The 22,600-nt window shown below is 44.4% G+C and overlaps 1 protein-coding gene across 6 annotated transcripts in view; it reads right to left on the bottom strand.

The window, feature by feature from the left end:
• LOC310881976 (TBC1 domain family member 24-like) overlaps positions 1–18,585 on the bottom strand; it is a 29,891-nt gene extending 11,306 nt beyond the window's left edge. Inside the window, exons 1-6 of one of the 6 annotated variants that reach the window (XM_083800006.1) lie at positions 18,471–18,585; positions 15,122–15,202; positions 13,911–14,053; positions 8,754–8,986; positions 5,986–7,018; positions 4,066–4,083 (exon numbers count right to left, since the gene is read on the bottom strand). In XM_083800006.1, coding sequence (XP_083656132.1) covers positions 4,066–4,083; positions 5,986–6,944 — 977 coding nt within the window. In that variant the 5' untranslated portion in view covers positions 6,945–7,018; positions 8,754–8,986; positions 13,911–14,053; positions 15,122–15,202; positions 18,471–18,585. Of the gene's footprint in view, positions 1–4,065; positions 4,084–5,985; positions 7,019–8,753; positions 8,987–13,910; positions 14,054–15,121; positions 15,203–17,691; positions 18,075–18,102; positions 18,392–18,470 lie in introns of those variants that run through there. The other 5 variants (XM_083800007.1, XM_083800003.1, XM_083800004.1 and 2 more) reach the window with 5 other exon arrangements.
• Between the last annotated feature and the right edge of the window lie 4,015 nt (positions 18,586–22,600).

Raw genomic sequence — 22,600 nt, 5'->3', positions numbered from 1 at the left:
GAAATCTTACAGAAATCACTATTACCATGGCAAACAGCTTTGCAAAAGCTTCTAATATTTGGCTTGGATTAAAGTTCCACCAATTGGAAACACTTCATTACGAATGACTTCCACTTCGTTAAGAAGTGATGAAGCTCCTAGCCTCACGGTTGCAGATGGAATCTGACCACACGAAGTAAGGGAATGCCAGCAGCTCACACCAGAAATCAACCTCCCTATTCCCCCTCCAAGAGGCCTGATACAATTATGAGAACCGATTCTTAGCCTTTAAACACTTTAAGGTAATAAAAATAGTAACATCTTAACCAGCCTTCATTTCTCAGATTAAATAAGCACACAAACTCAGAGCCTGGGGATTAAACAAGCGTTACTGCATCCATGATTGATGTTAAAGTCTTTTAAAATGCAAGTGTGATGGTCAAGTACATGGTAGAAGTGACATATAAACTCACACAAGATATTAAGTTACTGAAAAGCAATTGAACTAAGTTTCAGGTAGTTTGCAAGGGTTCACTTTGTGGAAGAGTTGCAAGTATTTCCCCCTTTTTCTTTTTTTTGGACAGTTCTGCACTTCTTTCCTCTCTTTGTGGAACATAAAGAGGACCTCAATATTGCATATCTGCACATATCTGGATATCTTAGCTGCTCCCAAAACCACACACACATATATATATTAATTATTTTTCTTCCCTGTAGTACCAAGAAATCAGCATTTGCACCATGCTTTAAAGCAGGGCTTGCCAGGAGAAATTGGGAAATGCTTACGGAAATTTAGCATAGTTGCCTTAGTGCCAACATTTCTCATGAGGTGATGTCTTAGGTCATTTAAAAAAAATAGTGCTTCCTTTAGCAACATGAACTAAGTCACTACTTGCATACTTGCCCTGCATTGTTTAGTTAGCAAGAAACTTATATGGATGCCTACTTAAACAGCCTACCCTTCAGTGGGTTTTAAAACTTACAGCATATCACTGTGACTAGGACATTATTTACGCTTTTAAACAAGCAAACTGAGGCACAGGAGAGGTCAAGTGGTCTGACACAAGAGTCTGAGCTGAGACCTGAACCCACATCTTCAGAATCATACTTTAGGTCTCAGCTCAAGACTTGAACCCACATCTTCAGAATCTTACTTTTGGTCTCAGCCCTCCTGGTCCTGTCTGGTCTGCAGCTAAAGACTGGTGGCACTATGAACAGATCTGAGAAACAAAGCCTTGGTTTTAGTTCATCAGAAATTAAGATTTTTCCCACATTCAAGGAATTAAAAAACATGCAGGGCTGTTAACTAGTTTATTGCAGTGCAATTCTGGAGGACAAAATAACGATGATAAATAGGCTAAGACTTAGTAGCAAATATACAAAGTTTGTTTAAAACTTACTAAACATCAAATAAACAACCCTTGTAATTATTCCTGTGCTTAGCCAGTACATTTTTCACACTTACATAGATCTATTTGGGCAACAAACCTAAGCGCTCGTTCCTAAAAGGCTCTCAACTGCAGTGCGCCTGCCTTTCACCTCTGCTCCTTCTCCTGGCTGCTGTGAGCTGCTGAGGTGAGGACTTTCCTGCCCAAACGCCCCTCCAGCCCTGCATATCAGCAGTATGCATAGCAGCACATCACTTTCAGTACCCTCTGTCTCCCTACAGCTTTTCCATGTAGGTGGAATATCACCGTTATAAACAGATCCTTCTGGTTTGCTAAAAAGCACTGAACGGTCAACCGGCCATTTCAAACTACTCCAGGCTGGCTCCTGACTATCACTGCGAATCGTTTTATATTTTGTGTCAGCATTCTGTTAGTGGAACCTTCTATTAGTGGAACCTAGATTATTGCTTTACTTAAGTATTTGAAATAAAATGACTTATTTCCCAGTCAAATCACAGTTGTAGGTGCCTAGACTGGACACCCTGTCCCGTGTTGACACCAGTGCCGTTACACAGCCCACAGCTCCATCGGTCCCCCCAAAACCAAATCCTGTGCTGCTTCATTTTTTGATGCTTTTCAGAAAATTGCACCTAGAGATACAAGTAACTAGCCTGCGTTTGTTCTCTCATTTTTGGCAGTATTTCTGTTAACTTTAAAATATTTGTTAACAATGCTGAAAACCATCACCTCAGTGGGTAGCTGATTTTCAAGTTGGCTAAGGAAAAAGAGGCTCCGGCCTACACCAGCTGCTGAAAATCAGGTTTAGCCTTCACCACCACCACAGGCCTTTCAGGATCATCCAGCAAAAACAAAACAAAACAAAAAAATAAAACCCCCCAAACAAATAAAAACCCCACTGCCTGAGAGAACACTGAATTTGGCCTGGCACTGCACTGAGATGTGCATCACCAGAACTGAACAAACCATTGGGGTTTTACCCTTCATTAGTATTTTCCTCAATCCTTCACGTCAGCTTATTGGGATCTGCATGGCAACTTCCTATTAATTGCTGACATTAGAAAGACACGTTCAATTTTTATTATCATGAAGGAAAGTAAAGGATTAGAAATTAACAAAATTTAAGTGTTTAATATACCAGCTTATTTGCAGCTTTAGAAGGAACGTTATTTCTGCAGCTATATCATTAACACAAAGTCCCTCTGAGACTTCAGAGTTCCTGAAGATAAAGCCAGTGTTGACAGTGTATGGTAGCAGCTGTCGCAGCAGCCATGTCTTATGTGTTTTCCAAGATAACTTACAAATATCACATGCCAAAGTGTGAGTCACCAAATTACTTCTCCCCGCTCTACTTTGTTTTGGGTCAAATCTTACTGGGTCTGCATAACCTTTAAAAGCCATCATAATTCCGGTTAGGACACGAACGTGTGGTGTAAGCGATATGCTTCTTCTCAGGCAAAAATGGCTGCTGCAGGTTTGTAAGACTGAAACATAATCCTGTGTTGAGACCGGCGTTAACAGACACCCTGCACCTACATCAGTCCCCTCAGATCCAAACTCCGTGCTTCCTGGCAGAAATCAAGGCTTTCTGCTGTTTCCAGAATCCTGTAACTAAGGTAAAATCATATATGAACTTTGAAGATTTGCTTGGCTGGAATTAAAAAACAGATGATTTTTCGGAGACAAAATCCTCAACCCGCTGTATATGATATGAAACACACTTGGACAAGTTTCCTCTTACGGTGTTCTTTCAGACATGAAAACACGAGGAAATTAATTCCAATTGGCTTTTATAAATTAGTACAAATGTTAGTGTGCATCTCTCACTAAAGTTAACCCATGGCACCTGCAACAAAGCCAAAAAAATTGTCTCAAAAGCATTAATTTAGACCCATACATCTGTGGTACTAATCACAGGGCAGTCTCTATCTTTTCTCTGCTTATCAGGTGTTTACAATCCACTAGTTTTTGTTCTTTAAGAAATGCTTTTCAGGCCAAGACTTGATGAATGACTGAATTAACCACTAATGCTGTATGGCTCAGTAACTCTGACCTTCTTGACACACAAGCAAAAAGTCATCTTGCCTCTTTGAAAAAACTACCCACATAAGAGTAAATACAACGTAGTATAAATTGAGACAAGTCACTTGTAGGAGTGTGCCAAATTGGGTTCAGTCCAACATCTTTCCAATTAGTTGCGGAAAGCTTGCAAAGTAGGAAATAATTGAGCATGTCTTACGTAAACTGCAACAGCTCATACCAGGCTTGGACATGGAACAGTACCTTATAACTCTGAGGATGTTGCCTTTTTTTAAACAAAGCAAACAAAACACCCACACGATTTTTCTTCCAGTGTAGAGATAACTTAAATCCCATCATTAACATCAAGCTTTTCCGTCCTGAAAACCACAGACTTGTATTGCTGTACAAAAATGCTGTGTAGACCAGCTGTATCCATTCCCCCCACCCCCCGACTCTGATCTTAGGACTCTGCAGGTGCTTTGAACTAACTTTGCAAGAGTATATTCAGTAGATGTTATGCAGCAATCTGATGCTGTAATTGCTGCCTTGTTTCTCTTGCCCCAGCATTAGCAATAACGACAGCATTAGAAAAAAATTACCAGCCATTCAAAGACAGAAGAAGCGAGCAAAGCGCAAAGATCCGAGTGTTTGAGCCTACCTTTTTGGAGATGCCACACTGCAAACAGGAGGGGTGCAGTGGGTATGCAATTGACAGAAGAAGAACGTAAAAGGAAAGACAAAAAAAGATAGAAAAGATCAGTGATTTTCTACATCCATGACAAAGTGAATGTAAGGAGCCTGGAAAGAAACAAAGTACAGTTTGATTTGAATCACCAAGCAAAAGGAAAAAAATGACAGGTTAGGTTAAAATATTTTCTATCTTCCACCTTTTATTTTTTCCCTTTTTGCTGCCTGCTCAGAGTTATTTGATTGTAAAATAATTCATTAACTACTTGCACGGGCCAAACACATCTATCTGGACAATAAAACTTTCATCTTATTGAGCAGTGGAGAAGAGCTCACTTCTCCAGCAACCACATCGGTGTACACCAGGATCCAAACTGAGCCTAGTTCACAGCAGTACCCAGACAATGGAGAATGAGAAGTATGTTTGAAAAAGTAAAGATTATAAAAGTTTTTCATTAGCAGCTCTGCCTGGCGAGGTCATTACTACTGTAGTTATTTGGGTATAAATTTATACTACATTTTGCTCTGAAGGCACCACTGTTCCGAGTGAGAATGCCTCTACAACATTCAGTGCAGCTGGACCTTCTCTTTAACTCTCACTCTGCTGCTGAAGAACATACTAATATATTCAGAAAGGATATTACAACTCTTCTGAACTTCAGTACATGAACGAAAGATAATATACACAAACTGCAAGAGTTAATACTGCTTGTTGCAAGCCCTGAATGCAGTGATCAGAATTGTACCCAACGTGACCTTACAGTGGCTGAGCGCCTTGGCACTTTTGAGACTGGCAGAACAGTCTCTTCCAAGAGAAAAGCAAGGCAAGGCACAAGCCAGTTGTAAACCAAATTGTAAATCTGAAAATAAACCCTCGGAAAAGACTGCAAAGTTCATGGAGATAACCTTCTGCATACACCGTACATGTAAGAAGTTCAGCTAATGTAAAAGTTATTTTGTAGGCTAGAATTGGGTAAGGCTATTTCAATACCATGGAACACACCCGTTTGCAACTACTGTGACTTACTCAGCAACATAACTGGCTGTAAGATATATACATGCAGAGGTCTCTCCGCTAAGCTTTTATTAAGGCTACCCATTATAACGGACCAAGATTTCATCGGCCCATTGCTCCCAGTGGGCTTTTCCTCCTCTTGTTTCTCAAAAAGAGATAATGCAATCGTCTTCTGGATTGGTATCCTCACTTTCCTTTTTCATTGTTCTTTCAAAATCATTATTTCAAATAGCACCTGTACCTGTCACAAAACTAGTCAGCTCCTACCTATGGTTACTATGCCCTTGATTTTCAGGAGGTTTGCAGTCAAACTACTCTTAAAAGTAACCTGTAAATAAGACTTACTCATTTCTTCCCTCCTATAAAATAAACTCCCTAGGTGAGGAAAACATTCCCACCTCAGACAGCGTTTGCCTACTTGCAGTAAAGAAGCACCTGAGTTCACAGCACTGGACGGCAGGAAATTCATGTTTTATACTAATAATCTCATCTTAAGAATCTTCGTATTCGTTTGGGTACTTCTCTTCCCAGTAAGTTACCAGTGTTTTTCTAGCTTTAATACAATGTCTTTTGGTTTAAAATCAGCCAGTGATAGACACTTTTGAGATGCAATATTTGCAATCAACATTTACCCGTAAAAGGTAATTATGAATTCATCACACTTCTCGGTTCAGTCCCAGCAACGCTTAATTTTTGGGCTGCTGACTTTTTCTAACCAAGTCCACACAGAAAAAGTCAGCAGAGGTATCAGCATGCACCAGCAGAGCTCTTCTCCTCCACCAGGCACACAAGACTAGCGGACCGTTCATTACTTAGAAAAGCTCAGGATCTCAGGTTTGTGGAGACCACTCGGACTACCCGTGGGGAGACCCCTACCTTTTCTGTTTGACTGTGATGCCCTTCTGCTGTAAAGCCTTCTCGTTGGCCATCTGCAGCAGCTGGATCTCCTTCCGTGAGAAAAGGCGGATAGCAAAGGCTTTTTCCAGAAGCCTCTCTGGAGACACTGACTTCGCAATGTCTCTCACAAAAGCTCGAATATCCTGCTGTATGCTGTCAGACTCCATGGGCTGCCCGGCTCTGACTTTGTGGAAAAATTTCAGAATAGCCAGTGCAACACGATAGAGAACTTTGTAGCCCTCCACCAGAAACACGTCAAAGACCCGAGCAATGTATGCCATGGGCAGCTCTCCGAAGAGCCACCGCTGCCAGTCCGAGTACACCTCTAACACGTCCTCAGACACTGCCACCATCAGCTTGTGTGCTGCCTGACAGTACTTGTTAACCAGGTCCCCGAAAGTCATGCACGAGGACTCAAAGGCTAGGAACGTCTGATCAATGAGCCGCTTAGAAGGGTCATTGCAAGCAAGGATGCGGCAAACCTGTTCAAAACACTCTGCCTCATCCTTGCTGTAGTGAAGGAGCAAAGCTATCACAGAAGGCAGCGCGGGGCAAAACGATATGTCTGGGAACTGATTTGCAATGCACAAAATAATCTTCCTGACTGCCCCAATGCCTTCAGCATTCAAGCAGTACGTAGGGACGAGGCTGTCGTCAACGAACTCTGGTAGTGGCAGGGAGTTACTGTTACGCTTTCCAACAATCTTCACAACAATGTCACGGTAAACATTTGCGTCCGGGGTCACTGTGCGGCACGGGATATTGCTGATTAGCTTGTGGTACACTTTGGCTCTCAGAGAATGGTTCTTGGCCCAGTAGCCTTGTCGGGCCAGCTGCTTGAGTTCCTGGAACTCCGTGCAGGTTAGGTCCTTTGCATCCTGGCTCTGGACAGTAACATCCATTTTGTCCCAATCCACAAAGCAGCTGTACTCATCCATGACTCGAGGAGAAGCATATGAGAAAAATCATGAGAACTGAGACTATTTCATCAATAAATGTCTTGCAGATTTTCCTGAAAGAAGTAAAAAAAAAAAAAAAAGTTTGAGCAACAGACGATCTCCCATTTTCCTTAGGAATACACATACCTACATTCAACTTGTTCCTGCACTGCCAAAACTGTTCTCTAAAGCAAGAAGTATATAAGCACTTTTTATTTTTAAGCCAAACTTCACTGCCATTCTCATTACATACTTGTCAGTAACTCATATCAAAGTTATTTATCAATGGCCAGCCCACAGACTGATTCTGAGCACATCTGCACAGGAAGCGAACTTCCTAACTGAAGGACCAAGCAGAGACAAAGACCTTAAAATTAACTTCTCACTTACGGAAGAGAAACATCCCACTCAGAAATATCCAGCTTGTCCAGTTTGCAGTCTCTATTCCTAACTCTCTGGGGAGGTAAATCTTATTTATCCTAAAATTATGCAGTTTTGTAAGCAGTGTAAACTGTTCCAAGACTGTGCAGCCAGTAAAAAGACGCTGACCTCCTGCTAGACACAACCACATGCTCCTAGTTGCTCCTTTATGCTGGTACTGGCTCTCATGTGGCCACACAGTCACAGAGACTAGTTTGTTCATGTACAGTTCTTCCTTTCCATCTGGTAAGCAAGATGTGCAGCTGTAGGGTCAACTAGGTCAACGTTAGTGCCAGTGCAAAGATGACAAGGCAGAACCACCCTTTCTGATGGCCATACGGGCTCACAGCAGCTTAAAACAGCTTCATGAAACTGAGTCTTAATCCTCTTGAGCACTGCACTGGACTTCTGGTTCTGATTTTGCATGCATTTCTATGATCAAATCGCCCTCTAGAGGGCCTGCTATCACCAACATTAGACCATTTTAAAAACACACTAGACTCTAAGAGCAGCGAGAGCTAGAAGATCAGGTTCTAGCCTCTAGTTCCTCAAACCACACGTTAACATGATCTACCAGCTGACTCCAGCTTCAAAGCACACCTGTGTCCCAGCAGACAGCATGACTGCAGCCACTAATGCCCATACGTGAATTAGCTTTAATTTACTGCATCTTCCCTTCTGGATGGACTAAAACACACCAGTGACAGCAGGCAACAAGTTAGTCCACTGCAGGAACATCTCTATCAATGCGTCCTCAGTGCCAGGTTAAAGCCAGGGAGCACACCCCCACTGATGCTGCAGGCTCTGCAAAGGCAGATAAGCCTATAAAATGCAACAGGCCAATAAAGCTGATTTGTACAATTATGACATGATGTGCAAAGGTCAAAGCAACAAAAACAGTTATTGAAATGCTTCCAGAAAACCTTTAGTCGTTCCTGTATCAACAGGCTGGACGATGCATAGAGCTTGACATTTACTAGCACAGACCACGGCCTTTTTTATAACAGGTGCATTAAAAGGATTTGAAACTCAAGGCAGACACACCACCAAGACAGATGACTCATCCTTCCTACTTTACTACAGTAAAATACAACAAACATTTTGGTTCAAGTTCAGAGAAGTTCATAAACATACAATGAGCATTAGCTTGGACAGCCATATACCTAATTCAGATAGTGTTAAGTTATGGCTAAAAATTAACTTTTTTTTTTTGAACCACATGGTGGAACTCCAAAATTTAATTTCTCTTTAATAAGGTTGTCAGCAACACACAGAAGCCCTTTGGATGGCTCCTTCCTTCCAAATATTTTTTCAGATTTTATAAAAACAGATTTTTTGGGCAGTCATCTGTTACACTGTAGAATGTAAGAACAATAAAGAGATGCTCACCTTTTCTTTTTGTTGTGTTCTTCCACATATGAAATTAATTCTCAGACTGTAATTGAAGTAGGCAACACGTTGTTCCCACTTCAGATCTGAAAGCAGTCTATCTTATGATGTTTAGAAACAATGCTTCCTTGTGAGCACGTCTTCGGGATGTGCAAAGGAGTAACGGTGGGATACCAGTCCACTGCAGAGTCAACGTAGCTCTGTTAAGTTAACATTTTTCTGTCTTTCTCCACCTGGAAAACACAGGGAAACTTACCTTTAACTGAAATTCTACAGTAATACCCTTGTGGAGAAAAAATAATTTCTATTTAGGAGGGAATGATGTACAGAAAGTTGAACCATACAATTCATGGTCACTTCAGTCCAGAAACTATTACAATCCTGTACTTGCTGGAGTCTCCACTATGAAACAGCTTCCCCTTCCTGCCATCACTTTTTGGCAACCACTTAGGTTTATATTAGGGAGGGTTAATTAAAACGTCTATCTTACGAGAGAACTTACAAGATACTCAGAGTTACAACTTCTCTGTCCTTTTTCCTTTAAACTTTCTTCTCTGTCCTTACTCTTTGCTTTTTTCTATCATTCACATACTTCATATCATATATTCATATGAATTCATAGCTATTTTCCATCATTCAGAGTCACAGGCATATTTAAAGGTTGCACGTCATCTTTCCCTCTGGAAGTTTCTCCAGAAACTAACTAATTTGGTGAGTGCATGTTCCTCAGCAAGCTCACTGAAGTCAGCGGCTAGGGGATGGAAATCAGACCGACAGAACTTCTGAACACACTTTGGCTGGGAGAAATCTGCAGGCTGTGCAAGTAGGTCTGGCTGCTTGTGCTTCTCAGAGCTCTAAATGCTGCAAGAAAAAAAATGACAGCTGCAAGAAAAAAAATGACAGCAAAGCAAACAGGCATTGTCGAGGCTGCTAAAGCATGACCAGCTCTTAACTGCTTGCAAAACCAACAGAATTAGTGTGCTTCAGTGTAATGGTGCATAGCTCCTGACACTGTGCCAAAAGCTACTGCAAGCCAGCAGGCCTCAAACTGGGAGTATTGAAGAGCCCAAGAAGAGCCTAAGAAATTTCAGAAAAATTCTAGCCAGCCTTTGTTGTCTCCTCCTCCCACTCCTTCCGAATTTTCCTCCATCCGTCCCTCTGTACAAGTTTTCTTTTCTGGCAACCACATAAAGAGCAAAGTTTAACTCTGAGTTGATGGTAAAAGCAGACAAAAGCTGCCCCATTTTCAGTAGCAAAGAGCAAGCTGGTCAGGGGCTGTGTCCCACCCGCTTCTCGCAGGTACTGAGACTCATTTATATCTCCTTATTACAACACAACTCTTTCCCTCTTGGTAAAGTAACTTTAGAAAAGTTAGCACCACGTTGCAGCAGTATCCTCTACCTGGCTCTCTAGATAACAGCACCTCAACTGCAGAGAACTGGAATGCTTTCAAGTACCTCTTAAGACAAAATTGTAATAGGGTTTTAAAAATTAGCAAAGCCAATTACATTACTCATGACAATGGCAAAGCTTGAAAGTTCCATATACCTCCTTTAAGGAGAAGCCCCCATTCTCCTTTCTAATTTGACCGACTTGTAAAGTAAGAATTAACACAGAACAGAACAACACACTTCCCTTTTTTAGTAGCAACCACCACACAAGTTTGAGATTGTTGGATCTATTAGTGTATTATGTAGCTTCTCGCTCTTCGGTTAAGTGCAAATTAAAAACAAGTGAGAAGTAGAAAAAAGCACATTGAAAATACACCAAAAATGGCTGCAGTACAGACAGAAGATTTTCCGAGGTTAAGTTTAAAACTTTGAAACAAATAATTATTATAACTCAAAACCAGGCAATGACCACTGAACTGGAACTGGCAGGATTTCAAGTCAATGACTACATTTTTAAGAAATAAGCTTGCCAGTCCAGCCACATTTTTCCATTCCATCCCTTAATTCTTCCCATTGTTGTGTAGGCTACTTTCAGAAGATGTCTGAAAACTGCACTGAATTTTATAGAGCAATGGAGCAAATTTTGACAGTCAAAAGTCTGATACTGTCTTTGAAAAAAAATTCTATGAAAGCATCTAAAAACGCACCAGTCAGAAAATAAACAATTTAAATTATGACTTCCCTTCATCAAAGGGAATATAAGGTCACAATTTTACTAAAGCTAACATGGCTAGGGAGAACTTTAATAAGTTCCATTACAACAGCAACCTAGTAAGTTCTGCAAGATGTATTTAAATATTTCAATCACAAAACTAACCAACTCTACTTCCAGTTCATTAAAATAATCAATTTTTGCTTTCCAAAATGCAAGAATCAGCAAACTGAAATACCTGAATTACAATTAATGTGGAGTACCAATATTTCTTCCAAATCCAGAGTACATATATCCACGTTAGTGAAATATTATATTTTAAACTTTTTTAAAAAGCTGGAATTTAAAAATTCCAGCTTTGATTAAAATCCGAGACTAAACTACTTGGTACTGATTTTAATAAACACAGGAAAGTTCCTTAAAAAATTATTATCAGGAAAACCTTGTTCCCTATCCTATTTAAACAATCTTACAATTTTGCCTTCTGAAAGTTGTACTACAGATTAACAGCTTGTTAGGATACTACACACGCATCCAGCGTAGTTCCTGTATAACATGAAACCTAAACTTTGGTAACATTTTTCATCTTACCCATGCACAGTTGTTGATTTTAATGAGGCCCACTTTTCAAACACCTCTGATACAGCTCTTTGCTATGCACTGTACAGAACAGCTAGATACTGACAACTGATATTTTGGCTCATGTTTTCACAACGTGCTAACAGGAAGCAAGTATTTTCTTTTGCTGTACAACAAATAAAGACTACTGCTAACCTCCCAGAGCTGCAGCGTACTGTCTCCTGTTTATGCTGTAGTGATGCAGCCGGAGAAAAGGCTCAAGTCCACCTTCTTTGATTAAACTAATCTATGCAGAAGGCACGTGAACAGATGAATCTTCATCCTTGAGATTTCTAGCTATTAACCCTCACTTCAGTTGAAGAAAATTAAACCCCAAACCCTAAGTAGATGATTTCCCATCCTTGAACAATACTGAATCACATCTGAGATTTCTGCTTTATATACCAACGAATCTGATAGAAGAACAAAGCAACGCAGCAAGAAAGTAATGCTGCCAAAGAAAAGACAACTGCAAGTTACTCTTTCTTCCCCAGTACTTCAGTGCACCCTGCAGTTTTCTCCAAGTCCAGGCTTACAGCAGCATACCTTGACATCTCTGCTACACGGATCTAGAAACAAGACCGGACACCACAGTGCCACCCTGTTACATTTACAGCTTCAATTACTTCCCATTCCACAAACCATTTAGGAAGATATATGCATCGGAGCTAAAAATTAAGCACTCCATTTAGCACCGGAACAAGCCAAACACAACTAGCTCATCATGCATAGGAAAGCAGTTTGGACCATGCTGATGCATTTTGAATTGACGATCCTTTTCAGTGGAGTACACAAGAGTTCGATGGATTGCTTTGATGAGGTTAAATGCAGTTCGATCTCTTTACGGATCGCCCCAGGCACTGTCCACAGCATAAACTGGGCTCCTGCTTCTGGATAATGCTCTAACACTGGTTTATCAGTCACAGTAGGAGCTGAGATATTTGCTCCCCATTGTTTTTCATGCTCTTTAGGGACAAAGTCTAGAAACGCGTTGACACAAAACGAGTATTCACTTCTGACTTCCCTGAGAAACTGCTGAAGACCTGGTAAGGTCTGACAGTACTGGTAAGAGCACGCTACAGGGCAAATCATTTTAAGCATCTAGATGATTTCTCTGTGGACGTCACCGTTGCATATGAAGCACAGTCACTGAAGGTTTGCCTGAGAATCTTGTGCTTTCATTTGCAAATGAAAGCACAGGTAACGTTGTCTTCTTAAACAGGGACTTTTAATTATCTGTGATTAATCAATCATGTATTTTATTACAATAAAAAGTTCAGAAACATGACGATCTATGCTGGTCTGATAAATGACAGTAGCTTAAATATAAGAGAATGTGTAGGCCTTATATCTGAAAACATTTCAACAGAAAACAGCAACCCCTCGTTCCCATCTCCTGTCCTGGGACAACATGAGCACTTCTGATACTCTATCACTGTTGATTCCATGAGCTGTACTTATTAGAAGATACCATAGAGGTAGAAAACCCAAACACTCCCAAAAAAACAACACAAAGCTCTGAAAAAAAATCTTGTGCAAAAAAAAAAAGAACAGAAGATTAATGGTTCCACAAAGGGGGCAAAATGCTAAAGAACAGAGCATTGTAAGAGGGTACTGGATAGTGAATGTTATCAAAGACATAGATCAGGAGATTCCGGTCTGCCTATGTCATTACAGACATGAGGATCAACTAAGGGGAGAATCTTCCATTAAAAAAAAAAACAAAAAAAACCACTGAATTTAAGAAGCAAATCTATTTTATACAATGAATTAAGTGTTACCCATTTAAAAAGTTTACGTTGAAACCAGAAGTTTCAAAATACGAAGTGTGCCATTTAAAGTCTATCAAGGCAATAGACCAATGACCCAATTTCCAATGTTATCTTTAAAACAAAACAAAAATAATTTAATCAAAGCAGTACAAATATCAGTGTGGAAACTTACAAGAATTTAACTTTTCTATCAATTTAAATGACAGAATGTGTTTAAGTTGATTTAAGATCTCCCAGAGCAATATATGAACATGCAAAGCTTTAGTCCAGCAGCCACAGAGTGCTTAAAGGAAACCAAAGTTAGACAATGGGCAGCTGAACAAGCAACCCCGGGCTGATCGAACACACAAGTCCCTACAAGTTACCTCTTCTGCTGTGTAATCTTCCATGTCGATAACCACCCCATTAATATCTCTCCAGTTAAAATAAGAAGTCTCATATATCAAAACACGATTTAAAATGATTATGATTTATTAGCTCTGTGAATATTCAAGGCACTTGATCCTTTATACCTGCCTAGGGACTGCATTATACACTCACACTAAAGAACTTCGAGCAACCTGGTCTAGTGGCAGGTGTCCCTGCCCGTGGCAGGGAGGCTGGAATTAGATGATCTTTAAGGTCCCTTCCAACACAAACCATTCTGTGATGCTATGATTCTTACTCTGAGTCTGTAGAAATTGCTGCATGCCTTCTTTGCCTCCGTAGTAAGCAACTGGGGAGGTGCACGCCATGCACACCAGCAGCTATCAACAGAACTTGTTTATTCCAGGGTAAGTTTTGCAGCCCCATGATTTCAGCTGGCAGCTGAAAATGGAGTAGGAAATCATTATCGTATCAAACTATTTTATTGTCTTCTGCACCAAGTGCTAAAGGTATAGAGGTTTCCTCTTGGAAAACAAAAGCTGATTTACAGTAACATAAGCATTATGAAAATTACAAAGTTAAAGCTGACAATTTATAAAGAATCTATTCTCTTCCAGCTCTGTAAAACTCCGTATCTTCTCCCTCTTCCCAAGACTGCCCCAAAGAAAAGCTTCAATAATCTGGTATCCCTGGTGATGGATTACCCCTCTTCGGAAACAACAAAAGGTAGATTATCCTGCACACGAGAAAACTTAAGACACCAACACCAAACCAGCTCCAAATACACTTTAGAATTAAAGGAGGATCTAATCTCGGGCAGAATGCCAACAATTACATTTCAGGGAACTTAAAATAAAGCAATATATTGCTCTTATTTCTGTAGTCTTCCAAAAGTTATACCCTACCAAAATCCCAAGAGTAGCATGAGCACTTGTCCTGGAGCAGCAAAGGTACAGGAACAGCATTTTATACTGTAAAAGCAAACACTGCACAATCCCAAGCTACTGCTACCTTATTTCATTAAAAATCAAATGGCATTTATAACCACAGACTGGTTGCTGAGTTTTTAATCTTACTGTTATTGTAGATTGCTAATCTCTAGTCTTACTAGCGGGGCAGAATTTTGGGAAGACTAGCCTTGTCAGAGGACCATTAAGATAGCTCAGGGCTCAGAGCACAGGACAGATGAGTTGCCTCGCAGTAGATGGTGTTCCTTATCCACATGCTTATTCTGAGTAATCTTAAAGGGAGTTAAAGTATCTGACGTCTGCTCTGTCAAATATCACTGCACGGATCCACGGATGCCAGTCTCTCAGTCGTAGGAGAGGGCTTACAGGCATACTGAGATGTAAAAGCAGGAATCTTGTCCCCGTGGGGAATTACATTAGAAAGCAAACATTCCCTCTATCCAGTGAGATATTATAACAAAAACCAACAAACAAACAACAGAAAAACAACACCCTAACACCCCTCTTTCCCCCAGACTGAAGGGATTTTATTAATGCTTACCGCAGAATTTATCTTCGTATAGATCTTCTGACTTGCTTCCTTCTGTTGATGGGATTCTAACTAATTCTGTTGTTGCCGGGCCTGTTGATGAGGAGAAAAAAATAATAAAATCAGACCGTTTAAAAAAGAATGGGACGGGCAACACTCACATGCATTAGGTACACCAATGACCTCTGTAACTTTTAAAAGCTATCTGCCTGCACTTCTGCATGGCTTCCAACCTTCGGATTTGCCTCTGGAGTATAGAGAACAAGGGGGCAAATACCCTCACAATAGAGGAGAGCGGTTAATTAACCATACTATTAAAGTGCTTACAGCATAAACAACTCATTTCAGTCTCTCAAACCACAAGCAGGATTACTGCTTGTGGCACCTTTGTAGTAAATATTTTTAGCCAATGTTCCCTTTGTAGTTTATTGCTGGTTCTCCTCTGCCCCAGCTCTCCCGCAGTGCTCCCCAGTGTTTTGATCTACGAAATTGCCTGTTTAACACAGAATTTGGTGTCCTTCCTGTAATCTCTGAAGAGCATCTCTCCTCATAGGGCAGAGGTAGTTTCTGCATAGGTAGGGGACTTGAGAATACTAGCTCTACAGCTTACAGTATTTATCTTTTTAGGTTTAAGATCCCCAGTTCTGAAACAAAAATAACTATATTCTGAAGATACGTAGTGCAGTGCAGGTTCAAACCAGCTTACTTGACAACGGTCAATAGACCAGGCTCTTGTCCTATTAGGTAAGAAAGTTTGAACTAATCTGATAAACATTAGTCTTCTTTTCAAATGAATTATATTCAGCCTAGCAGATTTTGAAATAACGCAGTTGTAATGACTGCAAAATCCAGTCATGAGAGCATCTTTTTATGTGAGTTATTTCTTCCTTCAGTTGTTTTCTCCTGGAAAACTCTAACAAAATAACCCAGTGGCGGTGTAGCCACACAGACGTTACACCTATTTGGTAACAGAACAGAGCTGTGTCCGTACCAAGCACGATAAAACAGTCTGTCAAACTCCTTCCCCAAGACAGTGGGAATCAACACCTGGTCTTTTGCAACACGTTTGAAAGCTCAGGTAGCTGTCCTTTAACTTAAGGGGTTTAAGCAAGAGGAGAACACATGAGATATGGTGAAGCCTAAGTGCACGAACAACACAGACAAGAGTGCTGACATCTGTTAGCTTAGAGAAACAGTTGATTCCACAGCTGGACGCCTCCAGCACGTGCTCCCACCCATACATATGGAATCCAAGCAAGTCAATCATTAATATAGTGCAATTAGCTCTGGCTCTGCCTATTTTTATATCAGAAAGGTCGCGTGACTGCCCGGTCAGGTACAAGGGAACTAAATGGCTGACGACCAGCGTTACTTAGATGACTCTACTGCAAGCCCTCGTCCCCAAGCTACATGCTATGCAAACATATCCAAATATTCCACTTATATCTGAACATAAAGGCGTCCCCAGATGAACACATCAGACTTCCAAAAGAAATTTTAGCTCTTTAATTCTCAATCACAATTCAAAGCTATAACTGGAGACCAGCAATGTTTCTTTCAGGCCATTAACACAGTTTATCTACTCCAAGTGTTACCATATACCCACCTACTTCGGAGCACGTATCCTTACAGCCTAACGCAAGCAGCTTTAACAGCCTCTCCAACCTCACGGGCAGAGCAGAATGCAATTTAAAGAACTAGAACACCAAGGACCAAAATCCAAGGTCTGTTGCCAATAATTTGCCTGTTATTAACTCTATCCAGCTTCAGCACTGAAGCAGAGGCCCTTACAACCTAAACAAATGCCAGGGCAGTATTATCAGATTGCAATAACCTTGATCTTGGAGGCAGCAAGAGACATAAGCAGCGCGGGGCTGGTTTGCTTTAACGCATGCCTGCCTTGAATTTATGGATACAAAAATTTCAGTGCAGGTGTAACTTCTTTCAGTTTACTTTAACAATCCAAATGACACAGCTGATCAAGGGACAGGGGGAGGCTGTTTCAAGGTTTCAAATTAACAGAATGAAGAAGCAAAAACAACCAAGGGGAGAAACAAAGGGCTGCAATAGAAGGAGAGTTAGGATGAGCAGAGGCACTTGAATGTGGAAGGTCCACAGATAGCTTGGTACAAATTTACTTGGCAACATTTAATTATTAACAGCAAGAAAGAGAAGCAGAAAGCTCTTCCCCCAGTGTTCAAACTCTAGCTGCACAAACACCTGCAATTTTTCAAATATTAATGAAAGAAAAGACACTCAGTACAAAGGTTCTCAATAGCTAGCTATCATGCAATACTACCCACAGCTATTTTACAAATTACAAAGGACAGAAGTAGAATGTATTGCTTGGAAGCAAGAAAGAGCTAATATAAAACGTGGCTGGAGTCCTTAGAATCAAGTTCTCGGTGCTGCTTCTGCAAAGCAACCACCTTAAGATAGAAGCCTGTAGCAACACCACCTAACTACCAGTGATTGTGTAACGAAGGAGGTTCTAACAAGGAATTCTTTTTTCTGGTAATACCGAGATGCGATCTGTGTTGATTTTGTTCCCCGAGTGTTCCCAGACACTCTGACAATCCTACCTGGCTTGTCGTTAAGCCACAAGAGCTTTCGGATGCTCCAGCTTCCTTACAGAACCGGCCACAAACCCAGCCTTAAGGCAGCCTGTTTCTGTACAGAGCCACCCATCTCCCCCATCGCCCCGCAGGACCCCGGCCCTCCCGGTGCCTCTGACACCGCCAGGGCCGGGAGCAGCGGCAGCAGGCTGCACCCCCCGGTTACGTGCCCGTGTGCCGGCACAGGAGGGCCGGGGAGCACCCGGTTACGTTACGGAGGGGGCCTCAAACTCGGCGCTCGGTGGGAATCGTCCTGTCAGCCCCCGCACCCCTGCGGCCACCTCCCACCTCAGGACGGGCTGTACGCACACACGCAGCTCCTCGCTGAAGAGGAGCACGAAAATAAAGCGGTAAAAAAGCTCCTTCTGTGGCAGACACCTGGGAATATTCAGGGAACAAACTCAGCAGCGAGACCTCCGGGCTCAGACCGCTCTCCAGGCGCGCACACACCGCCCCTCCGGCCGGGCCCACGCCGGTAGCACTGGGGGCACCCCCGGCACCGCTCCGGGTCCCGAGGGGCTCCGCACGGCACGGCGGGGCGCTGCCACCCCCACGAGCCGCCGCGGGGCTGGGCGCTGCGGCCCGCCCGGCCCTCAGCACGCCCAGGGCAGCGCCGGCCCCCGCCGAGACCCGCCCGCGACCCGCCGGGCTCGGGGCTGCCGCCGGGCTGGACACGGCGCCGGCAGCCCCCGCCCGCTGCCTCCCCGCCGAGCCCGGCCCCCCGCCGCCGCCCCGGCCGCCCTCACCTCCGCCGCTCCCGTCAGGCCCCGCGCAAGCGCCCCCAGCCGCGCGGCCGGAGGGACTCGGGGGGCGCCGCGCGCACGCGCGCAGGGTCGCCGCCGCGACGGGGCCGCGCGTGCGCATGCGCGCCGCCGGGCGGGCCGCGGTGTGGCACGTGCGGGGCGCGGGCCGGGCGGAGGCGAGGGGCGCGAGGCGGGAGCGCCGTGAGGGGGCCGTGAGGGGGCCGTGAGGGAGCGCGGCCCCGAGGCTCCTTCAGGGGCGCTTCGGGACCGGCGTGGCTCCGCGCTCAGTCACGGAGCGGTTGTTTTATTACCGAGCCTGCGATGGCTGGGGCAGAAACCAGCTCATTTCAAAGCCGAAGGATTTCCGCGGTGTTTATTTGGCTTGGCTTGGCAGCAGCGCGCTGTTTACGACTGGATAAATAGCTGCCGCATTAAAGATTATTAACTAGGCGTGCTTAAGTGACCAATAAAGTTCTAATCTTTTATACGGTGTTGTAAATGTACGCAGCGTTGTAACACAGGCTCTCGCCAAACAGATAACGAATCCCTTCCCCGGGAGGGTTGCAGCCTGACAGGAGGCACGGAGGGCTGCAAGGAAGGCGCGAGGCGCGATAACAAAATGTCGGGCACAGAGCGGAGCCGCATCGGTCGCAGCTGGGTTGTGAACGGGGTCCTGAGGGGGAGCTTCCCCTGCTTCCCCAAAGCCTCCGCCGGCAGGCAGAACGGGGCGGGCAACGTGCCCTTCCCCGGCCGCCTGAAGGGGAGCAGGTTTGGAAGAGGACGAGACTGGACGGAGAGGTGTGGGAACAGCGACGTGTGGGCAGTGCTTAAAAAGGTTTTGTAGGACGAAAAGCTTCCATCTGTCCCCAGTATTTATAGCATCTTTTCACAGTAGCATGTGTCCTGTGTAGTCTGTGTATGCGGGCTCATAGCACCCCTCCGAGGTGAAGCAGTGCTTGTGTTCCCGTGCTTCTTGGGGGAAACTGAGGCACAGACAGAGAGAGAAAAGGTGTTCTCATGGTGTGCACCCAGCTGGGGACCGACAGGCTTTGGAGAAGCCCGACACAGGGAAATGCACTGGACTTCAGGAATTTCTCTGCTGAAGCACAAACGATGATTTGAACTGAACATATCCTTTAGACAAATAACTGCTCTCAGCGTTCAAAAAGCAGAAGTGATGGAAGGCTCTCTTCAGATTTATCTACTGATGTTCCATGGCGATTTCAGAGAGATTTTAGGAGTGTAATGAGGACACTTTTGTCACCAAAGTCTGTGCGTTGCCTGATAGTTTTACCGTTCCAGTAACCCAGGTGCCACAGGGCTGTGTTCCAGGAGACGGAGCCGGGCACAGAGGTAAGGTCAGTGCCGGGAGATCTGCCAGAAGGGGAGGGCTGTGTGCGCGAAAGGAGAGAGCGGCCTGTGGGGCGGCAGACATTGAAGAAATGGCAGATGGTGTGGACAGAGTGGATGCTGTGCGCTGTCTTAAAACCGTGGAGACTGCATGGCCATGTGAATAACCTTCAGTGCCCTGTTCTCAAGCTGTTGTGCTGTCTGTGACTACGTGAGAGTGGGTGAAAACCATGCTCGACTGGTTGAATGCTGATGGGACACATGTTCGAGCACATTGACTTTTGTTCCTGGAGAAAGATGTTCATTGCTGGCAGCTTTTTACAGAAAGCAAGGAACGCTCGGGCTCCAAGTACTGCAGCAACTCAAATAAAGAGCAAGATCCATTGACTGCCTAGGCACCAAGGGCAATGAGCCTGCAAAGGCTTTCTGGGGATTAATGAAAGTTATTCAGTTATAGGACTGCCAGTCAACAACTCCCCTGAGTTTTGGAGAACTTTCACATGGTGCAAAATGAATAGTTCCACAAGTACAGCATTTAGTGAAACCTGGTTTCCTATGGGTTTGTGTCTTGATTGTGCTTTTCGTCTGTGTTTCTGAAGACTAAAAATGGGTGAGCTGATGCTGAGCCATTTATTTGCATGGCGATGCTCTTCCACCTCACCATTCATTTTCCTGAAACGCATTTGAACAGAAACACATGCAGTTGGACATACCTCATTTTCTTATGAAACCATGCTAGGGTTACGGTCTAGGCATGTGTGGACGTAACAGAGTCTTTCTGTCAGTAGCAACAGAGGGACTGGATGGCTGGATGGGGAAAAGAAAAGAGAAAAGGAAAAGGAAAAGGAAAAGGAAAAGGAAAAGGAAAAGGAAAAGGAAAAGGAAAAGGAAAAGGAAAAGGAAAAGGAAAAGGAAAAGGAAAAGGAAAAGGAAAAGGAAAAGGAAAATAAAGCAAGGAAACACTGAGGAGGTGGAATGGGCCATCAGGTGGGAAAGCTGTCCCCGTGGGTGTGCAACAGCTTTGGAGAGGGGCTGGCACCCTTACAGGGAGGCAGGAGAGTGGCCAGAGCATTGTCAGAGAAGTCCAGGATGTGCAGAAGGGATTAGGCCAAACCCTGAGCTGGGCTACTAAACCTCTGGCTGTGCTGGTCCCGCAGCAATGCCGTTTGCGCAGGGCTGGTTGCATCAAAAGCTGATAAGCCTGTCAAAGTGTGACCTCCTGTGGGTAAAACCGGGAATTACCGTGGGATAATGAAGTGGATCCTTTATGTGTCACGTATAAAGGATGCTGGGATGCTTGCCCAGCGCTGTGGATCACCTTCTCAGCCATCTGCAGCAGCCAGATCTGGATCCCTCCCCCTGGACGATCTGCTGATGTTCTTCCTGGCAAAGATTAAAACCTACCAAAATGAGGAGCGTGCCGGTGGACGTTTCAGCAAGAAGTCCCGGGGGACTGTTCTGAGGGTGGCCACCGATTTCCCTGGCTCAAGGAAGTGATGCGCACACCCTGTACTTCGCGTTTAGCTGGACAGATCGCAACTGGCTTTTCCTGACACTTTGCTACTTCCCTCTCCCCAGCCTTGGCACCTCCTGCCTTCCAGGGACAGGCGCTCACCTTGCCATAGCACAGATGCCACGGGCATCCCGTAACACTGAGCCGAACCCTAATTAGGACCCTAAAAAACACGTACGGTGCCACTTTCTCCCATTAAAAAGTGCTCCCAAGGGAAGCTTGTGGGTAGACCCGAACTCCCTTCGGGAGCCTTTACGCACCAGTGGTGACCTCCGGTGGCTGTAGCTGAGCCTGGCCTGCGGTAGGTGAACTTTTTATCTCACCCTCCTGTTAGGTTCCTGCTCCCTGGTGTGCGATACCAAACCTGCTTCACAGGACCTATTCCCCCTGAAAGAAGGGGGAAAGCTGGAGGTAGAATTTCAGTTGCTAACATAAAAACAAAGGTGAACCCCAGACCGACAGCCGCTTTCAGCACATAAATAATTTATTACAGAAGAGAGGACTGCTGGAAACTGGCAGCTCCTACACATACGTGGCCTAACCCACCTCACGAGCAGCCACCGAGCTGGGAGGAGGAGGGCTGCGGGGTGGCAAGGAGCGCTGTGTGACGTGACTGGCTCAGCGGGCTCGGTTAAATTGGTCAGGGTGAAATCTTCCCACCTGCAGCTCCCCTCCCCAGCCTCTCTCTGCGTGGTGCTGGCTGACCCCTTCCTCTTCCCGCACAGGAACGTGATTCACGGCAGCGACTCGGTCGAGAGCGCCCGGCAGGAGATCTCCCTCTGGTTCCGCCCCGAGGAGCTGACGTGCTGGGAGGACGCGGCCGAGCGCTGGATCTACGAGTGATGAGGGAGCCCGAGGGAAGCGTGGGTCTTCCTCGCTCGGGCACAGGACGTTTCCGTCTGTTTCATTTAGGCCCTGGGGCTGACTGGGGGCTCTGCTGTGGTGTCGCTGTGGGGGTTTCTCTTCTGTGTGTGGAGGGTTCTGGGAGCTGCTCTCTGACTGGAACTCAGTACTTCAGCTGACTGCAATTGTAGCTATTTGTTTGGTTTTTTTTTCCCCTCCCTCCCATCTGCTGCAGTAAGTAGTTAGTGTAGCTGCTCTGCTTGCTGTGGCATCCTAAAATCCCAGGCTCAAGGTGATTTACTGATGGAAAGCAGAAGCTGGGCCCTGTTCCTGTCACTGCCTGGTGCAGGACGCGTGCTCCTGGCCACGGGGAGAGGCGCGCTGGTCACTGTGGGGCGGTGTGATCCCTGTCCTCACCTGCATCTGT

Source organism: Anser anser, assembly GCF_964211835.1.
Source record: "Anser anser genome assembly, chromosome: 15".
NCBI classification, from domain to species: Eukaryota; Metazoa; Chordata; class Aves; order Anseriformes; family Anatidae; genus Anser; species Anser anser.
Note: the sequence above shows the minus strand (reverse complement) of the source record. Positions and strands in the feature narration are given on the sequence as shown.